The 9,358-nt window shown below is 39.8% G+C and overlaps 1 protein-coding gene across 1 annotated transcript; it reads right to left on the bottom strand.

Annotated features, from left to right (window-relative positions):
• Nucleotides 1–883: 883 nt before the first annotated feature.
• Nucleotides 884–8,843, bottom strand: LOC124648119 (putative disease resistance protein RGA1). Its single transcript, XM_047187936.1, has 4 exons — nt 8,420–8,843; nt 6,926–8,062; nt 1,634–4,129; nt 884–904 (listed from the first exon to the last, which is right to left on the bottom strand). The coding sequence occupies exons 1-4, from the start codon at nt 8,717–8,719 to the stop codon at nt 884–886; spliced, it is 3,954 nt and encodes a 1,317-aa protein (XP_047043892.1). The 5' UTR covers nt 8,720–8,843.
• Nucleotides 8,844–9,358: the final 515 nt, after the last annotated feature.

The following is a 9,358-nucleotide window of genomic DNA, read 5'->3' as shown; positions in this document are numbered from 1 at the left end:
AGAATCTGTGGCGAGGACACGATGGGGCATGGTGGCGAGTCGCTGTTCGTTTTCCACCCCCATTTGAGTTCGTCGGACCTGCCGGCAACCGGCATGTGGACTCTATGGATGACGACGGGAAGGACAACCGGCGTGTGCAACTGGCGAACTCAAGATCGCTCTGTAAGTTTCTTCTTCCTTCCACAACATACAAATGGGTTTCTGAAGGTTGATGATATTTTTGCAGAAAATGAATGACGAGTATCCATATTTTGAGATTCAGTTTCCAGTTTGTTAGATAGCATATATGTTCTTTTTCTTTAATGGTGTTCTGTCAGGCTCGGACACTAGATGAGGTAGAGTAAGTCTAATGCCCGAGCCAGAACAACAGTCTGATTCGGGCATGCTCACTTTCTGTTCCCCTACCCAATGCACAAAACACCAGTACACGGTCAAATAGATACTGTACCACCAGCTCATCACAAGAAAGTACCATGCTCTATAAGTGCTGAGCCAGTGTTGCATGTATCTTAATCATCAGGACGGGAAAGATGGATGCAACAGATATTACAAATTGTTTGGTCACAAAAGGAGCAAACTAATAGAGCCCCAGGACATTACAAATTGTTTGATTACAATCATCACGTTGACATTCATGCTTTCTTTCAATCGAACAAACTATGGTAGAAATTATATCCCTCCAGTTTGCAAGCAAAAATCATAATTCCACTTCTCGTGATGGTCCTCCTTCAACTCAATGAATCTAATTCATCCTGAACGAAACCTTGCAATGTAATTCATGCCCTAAATTTTGCAGCCTGCTGTGGGTATAACCTGTCTAGGTCACGGTCCTAGTAAATAAGCTGCAAAACGAATAATAACAATAATTTTATCAACTTGGGTTCTAGTTCATATGAATGATAAGCTGTATACATAAGGCAAATGTTACATTCAGATAAGTAAAAAAGATGGTTCCAAGTGTGACACACCAAACAAATCCCTAGGTTACTATGTTTATCATTCCATGAGTAGTGGCTACGACCAGTAGATGTACTCTAGAAACCAGAGAATTCATTTTTTTCTACCACTATATTTTGCAAAACGAGGTGTTGTTTAACAAAAGGAAAATGTCAAGGCAAAGTATATGAATATGTAGACATTTCTGCATGAAAGAACCCTCTGTAAGAAATGTATGAAATAATAAATTTCAAATCTTCCAGGTTTGCCATGCCTATGAGAACCAGACGCTCTAGGTGGGAGCGGTTTAATCCTTAACGTGGGGCAATCATGAATTTCCAATCAAAAATTTCTGCAAAGTAAATAATGCCAGTTCTTTCATTAGCCAGTACTGCAAAGGAATTCCCAGATTACTATGTCGATCGTTACAATGTTAGTTGCTATTATCACTAGATGTACTCTAGAAACCAGAAAATTTCGTCCATTTTTTACTGCTCTACTATTCAAAGCAAAGTGGTGTTTAACAAAAGGAAAATTGCAAGGCAAAATAGATTAAGATGTAGACATTTCTGCATGAAAGAAACCCTCTGTAGTAAATGCAAGGCAGAGTAAATTCTAATATAAAAAAGGAGAAAGAGTACGTCAAAATAAAATAAGATTAGTACTACAGAGAGCCAGCTTTTGGTAGGACACGTACCTTGTGTTTTATGTGAGCCAGCTTCATCATGTTCTCCTCTAATTTGCACCACTGCTTTAGGTCAGGGCATCCAGCAATATCAAGTGTTTGGAGGTTGGTGAGTTGTTCCATGCCCTCAGGCAAACACTTGATACCCTTACAATTACAGATTATAAGAGTCACCAGAGAGCTGGGCAGGAGACATACCCTTTCACCCAAGTGATTTAATTCAGGGCAGCCCCTAATGTCTAGTATCTTGAGATGGGTGAGTTGTTGTATGCTTTCTGGCAAAGAAGACAAGACATCACAGTCCCACAGGACAAGTTCTTCGAGGGAGGTTAATTCTCCTAACCAGTGCGGCAGTGATGCCATGTTGCTGCAACCCCGCAGCTGTAGCCTTTTGAGTTGCCAGCGGTTCTCGTTCAGCCATTTTGGCAGCTCTTCCAAGTATTTGTCTTCTAGTGGTAGAGTCTCCAGAGAGGAGAGATGTTGGACCTCTGGTGAGCCGATCAGATCGACTGAGCCTTTAATATGCAAATCAGTGAGGCCAGGGAAGTGCTGAAGCAACCTCCACTGGTGCAGAGGTACCTTGCTGTTTTTAACTATCAACTTAGTAGTTACAGGAGAAAAGGAGGAGGTGGCATTGGTGTGTGGTCCACTACACTCTTCCCATGATGATAACACTTTATCGCTGTTTGATATCACCCACTTTTCAGCTTTAGGTGGAAGCGGTTTAATCCTTAACATGGGGCAATCATTAATTTTCAACTGTGCAAGCACGTGCTGCTCACCACTGGAGTGTGACGTGGTCCACTCTTCCAGGTTTACCATGTCTCTGAGAACCAGATGCTTTAGGTTTGGCATTTGGTCCAGTACTAGCCAGGCTGGAAAGCTGACACCCTTGTAACCACATATCTCCAGCTTCTTCAATGTGCTCGGTGGCACCAGATTTTCCATCAAAATTTTGTGATCCACAAACCTCTCAGCATCTGGAGTCCACTCCAGATTCAAGTACTTAAGATTTTTCTTCTCTGTCAAATTTATACGCTGGGCCTCTTCTACGGACTTCACATTTTCAAGTCCAGTCAAGTTGAGCTCCACAGGATCTATGTGTTGTAGCAGGACAAGATTGCTACTAGAGTGGCCATCACCAGGCTGCACCCCAAAGTGTGGTAACGATATTGCACTGCTACCAAGCTGAGGGGCTTTGGAGATCCAACAACCATTTATATCAAGAAACTTCAAACTATCCATTGTACCTATACTACCTGGTATCTTTTGAAGATACGAGCAGTGTGCGAGGTTCAATGTATGCAGTTTTGTCAGTTTACAAATACTTTCAGGTATACTCCTCATATGATTATTAGACAAGTCCAAATGCTCCACATTGGAAAGATTACTGCATATATAGTTGATGAGACTGTCCATGGTATCTCCAAACCCAGTAATCAGCCCAGACATATTCAAATACCTGAGTTTGGTCACATTTTCTGGCAACAACATGATAAATGTACCCTGTAAAATCAAATGTTGCAGATTGGACATACCAGCCAAAGCTTCATCTAGACAACCAATACTACGACAGTATGATAGATCAAGATGCACCAAATTTTTTAGACTCCGAAATGACCTCGGCAACTCTGACATTCTCTCACAACCTGACAAGTTTAAGTACTTGAGTTGAATGAATGTGCCCAAAGCTTCGGGGAGCTTTCGAAGATCACACTCCTCTGAAGATAAGTTCAGATACTCAAGTTTGTTCAGGGTGCCCAAAACTTCTGCTTCTTGGCAACTTTCAAGATATGAGCTGAATGATAAGTTCAAATACTCTAGTTTGGATAGGGCGCCGAGAGCTTCTGGCATCTCTCCAATTTTTTTGCAGTGAGATAAGTTCAAATATTTCAGTTTTGTGAGGCTGCCCAAGAACTCTGATATACCTCCAATACAAGAGCAATTTGACAAATCAAGATGCACTAATTCTTTTAGCCTCCCGAATGATTCAGGCAACTTTGCAATTTCTGAACAACCAGACAAATCAAGATATGCCAGACCTTCAATTTTTCCAATGGATTCTGGTAAAGCCAAGATTTTAGAAGACCCATGAAGGTTGAGGTACATTAACTTTGATAGCGTGCTGATATCATTCGGAATGAGTGCATCTTGGACTCTAGGAGCATTAAGATACCTCAGCTGCTTCAATACACCAATAGAATCTGGCAACTTTTGTATTGAACACTCGCTTAAGTCCAAGACACGCATGGACTTGGAGGATGAAAATGCAGCCCCGTGGAGTTCAGTTTCAGCACAGTCCATAAAACGGAGTGCCCTTATCTTGGATGACTCCAAGCCAATTGGCTTACTACAATCATCAAGCAATGCATAATGGTAGCAGACTCCCTTAGTGTTCCTGCCTTTGCCAACGACAAAAATTTCATCGTCAATGACTAATCTTGCTAAGTCGTGCACCAGATCATGCATGGTCAACAATGTCATATCTTCATCATACAGTTTGATAGTCCGCAAGAAAATCATTTTACAAAGTCAGATTTTGGGGTTTCTTATAATTAAACCAATTTGTGAATTAAATTCGTTATTGAATAGTAAATTTGACTTGTGCTTGTCTCGTCTGTTTCCTAAGTGTATATTTTTTCCCTAAACTGTAAACCGCAAAATTAGATAATTATGTGCTTAAGTGCCACGACCAAACATAATTCATTTCTCGGGCAAGTGCAAAGCAGTTTTGGATGACGTGATGGTGTTTCTCAATGCATGGCGAGCCAATTAACATCATATTGGAAAAATAAGATAGTTCCAAAAATATGAGAACTCCTAAGAAACCAAAGAAGGAATAGTAATCATACAATGAAACAAGTCTAGAAAACTCATAAATAATTTATGTAGACTAGAGAAAAATCATCTATGATAAATCAGAATTTGTAGAAAAGTGTGAAGTTATAAAAAAGCAACACCGCGGTTTATATGTCAGATTCCTTTCCCAATTTTACTCGTCTTTATTTAATTTTGGATTTTTCCGATTTTCTTCAGTTTTTCGTGATGGTTAGGCTTGTATGCAAAAACCTTCGCTACCTCATCGTGAAAGAAATCTACATAGTTTGGATAGTTAAGAATCAAATTATATGATTTACTATTTTACGGCAGGAATAGTTAATGGATCAGAAATGTACTTTTCCTTGTAATATTGTACTAGATCAAGCCACTGTGTTTTGACTATAGTTTAAAGTCCAGACCACATCGCTAGTCAGAGCGGAATAACCAGAGCTGGTGACCCTAGTGGTTTCTTAAGCTCTACATACTGTTCCTCCATTGGTCCTGGGCAAACTCAACTGCTTCTTTGGATAGAAAAATTTTGCGCTAGATTTTAGGAAAATTCATTTTGGTAATAATTTCCCGAAAACCAGTATTAGGAATTATTCAGTTATTGAAAATAAGTAGATAGAAAATCCTGTTTGGAAATTTTGTTGAGAAACAATTGGGGCAGTTGTAATTAGGTTCCTATAACCGCGTTTTCAGAAGAACGATGAATATCTATTTCCCAAAACTCTAATTGCTCGGATTGTGGAAACCAATTTTTCCTTATCCGTGTATTGAATCCCGCATCCAAAGAGATTTTGTTAGTTATACGGTTGCTTGGGATTAAGGTAAACTAGTTGTGTTGAAACACTGTATCGAAACAAGGCCTAAGTGGGACTAGTGTGTAAGTGGCAGTATGTGGGTGTCGGTTTCATGTATGATTGTAGTCTCAAATTCTAAATAATCCTAGTGACATATAATATGTGGATTTGGAATTTCATATACCAATAGAATTGGATTACTAATCCCACAAATGGACTTAAGCTACTCCGTAAGCTTAGAAAAGTGATCTTAAGTGATGGTCACTTCCATCTGGTTGTAGCCTAGGTTTCAAAAGAGTGCTTATGTCAGTGGCGAGAGCCCAGTATCCGACAAGCAACCAGTTATGTTATTGTGGCCAAAACTAATCCAAAGTAATAGTATAATGAATAAATCCACAGTTGTGATTATCAGTTCATATCACTTTCCAAAAATTAACAGTACAATATTATATCTTTTTTCTTGTATATCGAAAATTTTAGTTATGAAAGTATGCTATGTGGATATGCAATTCTCTTTTTCTGGAATATTTTTTTTGTTAGGGATTTTCTAGAAAAGTTTGGTTATGAAAGTTTAGTAATGAAAATACGCTATGTGGGCACAACTTGGTTTCTAGGGAAAGTTAAGAAGTTTTCACTCCATTCACTTGCACTTAGGGATTTCAAAACCGAGGCATGTGTGAGTGTGGTAGCATGTGTGCATGAAACTGTTCTGTTTGAATGTCTACTATCGTAGTATCAAATTCTAAATAGTCACAATGGTCTATAATATGTTGATTCGGTAATTGAAATATTGATCCCACAAAAATGCAAGAGTCCAAATTGACGCGTTGCAGGCATGCATTTTAATTCAAACTTTCTCTATGCATCTTTCAGTATTATGGCACATTTTGTCTTTATAGGAAAAATGTGCATTTTTTTATTGTCCTACGTAAGTTAATAGTAATAAACATTTTCCATTGAAATATATGTATATTCGTCGTGACCGAGGGCTTGGCTTGCCCTGTTAAGGAGTGAGAACCCTTGGAATTTCTCGTAAATTTCCCAAGGTAACCGTATCTTTATTACATTTTTCTTTCGGAAGTAGAAATATTGGCCAACACCTATTTATTTATATGCTAGTAAAAAATATAATCAGACAGAAAATTGCGATAATATAATATATCATTTCCACATAAAAAATCAAATTTAAATTTTGTAACCTACATTTAAATAATATTTAAGAAAAAACAGAGGGTTAACTTTTCGTACCAAGAGATCATGCTAGACACAGGAAGGGGAAGTAGGAGACTAGTTTGTCATACGTTATATGAGGATGCAAACTTTAGGCCATGGTGAGCATTTCCTTTTGCTCCTAGGAATCACTACTTGATATGTTTTTTCTTGAATTAGAGCATGCCACAAATAGAATCAGTAGCTCTGAATATTGTGGGGATGTACTAGCTAGGAGCTAGTTCAATAATGTGCAAGTGGGTGTTCTATGTGTATCAACCACTGAAATGTTTAAGAACTTATTTGGAAAAGTTTTGTTTTGTATGTTACACCTCTTTATATGTTATACTCTCATTTCAGTATCTTGCATCTTGTGCACTTCAAAAATATGCACTACATACTTAGTGACCTTGCAGTAGTTTGAAGAAAGGAAAATACATTCAATCACATAAGGTATACAATATAAACTCACCGATGGTGACTTGAAATGTTCAAGGAAAGAGAGTCCCAAAAGCTGACTAATGCATCTTTCACCAAGCTCCCACGTAGAGAACCCAAGAGAAACCCATTGGTGAATAAGATCATGTTTAGCTATCTTGTGACCTTTTGGAAATATTGCACAGTAGGCAAAGCACAGCTTCAGATATGAAGGCATAACACTATAGCTCAACTTCAGAGATGGAAGCACTTGCAAAGAAGTTGGATCTGTTGAAGAAGATGCATCCCAGATATTACTATCTCTCACCGATTCCCATTCACTTGGCTTCTTAGATTGCATCATGTGTCCAAGAGAGTTAGCTGCTAAAGCCACACCACAACACTTCATTGCAATGACCTTCCCTATCTCCTCTAATTGTTCTTTGTCATCTCTAGATTCAAATGCACTCTTTTGCTTTATTATAGACCAGCACATTTCATCAGTCAATGGTGCTAATTTGTATGGTTGGATGGTACATATTTTTTCTGCAATGGCATCATCACGTGTGGTTACTATGACTACCACGTTACTGCCCTTCCCAATCTGCAGCATATCGATTAGACTCTTCAGCTTAAATTGCTCACCCTCCCAGAGGTCATCTAGAACAATAAGAATCTTTTTGTCAGCAAGGAGCTTTTGAAGACAATTGTGTATCATCTGCATTGTACTGTACTCACTCTCCTTCACTTCCATTGATAATTGTGATATTATAGAATTCCCAATCTTCTTCAAATCAAATATTTGTGACACATAAACCCACACCTGAGAGTATTCTTTGAATTTGGAATTATTGTAAACCATTTTTGCCAAGGTTGACTTTCCAAGGCCTCCAATTCCACATATGGGAAGGATTGTGATCTCTTTTTGCATGTTCTCAGATAAAGAAGCCAATATTTCCTCTTCCGCAATGGCCCTCCCAACAATATGTGTCTCCATGATTGACGTGGTTTCCCGTATATCGGTAACCTTTGGCTCATTGGTATTAGCGTCTTCCCATAATCTGAATTCCTTGTGCTGATCGGTTATCACCTTCAGATCCTCCCTCATCGTCTCCATCTTGTTGGCCATTGTAATCTTGGGACCAACTATGAGACACGGGATCATAATTGCCAAATATTTTTTGAATGAGAACTGCAAGACAATTGATTTGTTACTAGAGTGAGAACTGACCAGCTTTATAGTTCTATACTACAAAGGCATTTGGCACAACTGGATTTTCTAAAAAAACATCAAGTTTCTATAAGACCAAATCTTCTTTCATATTTTTGAAAGATTCCGAATGTATGACCATGACAAAACTATAGAAAACTAAGCTCAGACATGAAAAGTCTTGCAACATTTAGAAAAGTTAAATCATATCAAAAACAAATTCTAACTTGTCTATTTAATTAGTTCTAGCAAGTTTATATAGAAAGAAGTGATCAATATGATGATATCTGGATGAACAAGGTAGAACAAACAGGCCGGTGGCCTGCAGCGCACACATACCTTCCGTGGAGACGGCTGAGTGATTGGTTCTGTATCGGCCTCGAAGTCATCAATCATGTCCGAGATGGCGTACATGGCGTCCTTGAGCCGCTTCAGCCACAGAAGCGTCGGTTCATCAGTGATGGACCGCCTCTCGGCGACCTTGAGCAAGGCCTCGACAGATTCCAGAGCCATTTTCATCTTCCTCAAATCCTTGTCGAAGTTCTTCTGCAGGGTGATCTGACCTCCGATGGCCGAACCAATCTGGTCGCTCACCACCTTGAGGATGGCAGCGGCAAGCATTCCGCCGAGCTCCGCCATTGCCGCCGCTGCTCAAGGTTGGGGGAGGGGGCTGGGAGCAAGAGCGGTGAAGGTAGACGCTCCAGCTTCAGATCTGATCTAAGTAAAGCCTGGGCGTGCTCTCAACTGTTCCAGGTCAACTCTACAGCAAGTCTTTGTTTTGCCGCGTATGACTGTGACATCCATTCACGCGAATTTTCTATTTTCTATGTTTATTAATTCTTGCAAACCAAAGAACACGCTTTCTTAGGGCCGTGGCCCCCCACGATATGTTATTGTACTCCATGTTTCTCCCGCACATGTACCAATCGAACTTGTATTCGATCAGGACTAGTGGCTAGTAGTCGCTTTTTGTCTTTCCTTTCCCCCACAATAGTGTTGCTAATCTATGCGCATGCGCAGTCCAAGCAATGAAATCTTTTGACGGAATCATAGTCAGCATTGCTTATTGCACATCGATCTTGGCCACCAAACCAATGCACCATGTGGCTACAAGAAACGCACGCCATGGATGAAGATGTTGTTGCCAACGATGGCATAATCAAACTCGCCACATATAAATCGAGACGTTGAGACGACAGGTGGGGAAAAACGGTTATGAGGAGCGGGCGACGCGGGGGGCGATTCAAATCTTGAATCGCCGGAGCGCCCGGCGGGAAG

Source organism: Lolium rigidum, chromosome 4 (assembly GCF_022539505.1).
Source record: "Lolium rigidum isolate FL_2022 chromosome 4, APGP_CSIRO_Lrig_0.1, whole genome shotgun sequence".
NCBI lineage: Eukaryota > Viridiplantae > Streptophyta > Magnoliopsida > Poales > Poaceae > Lolium > Lolium rigidum.
This window is presented reverse-complemented; position numbering and strand designations above follow the sequence as displayed.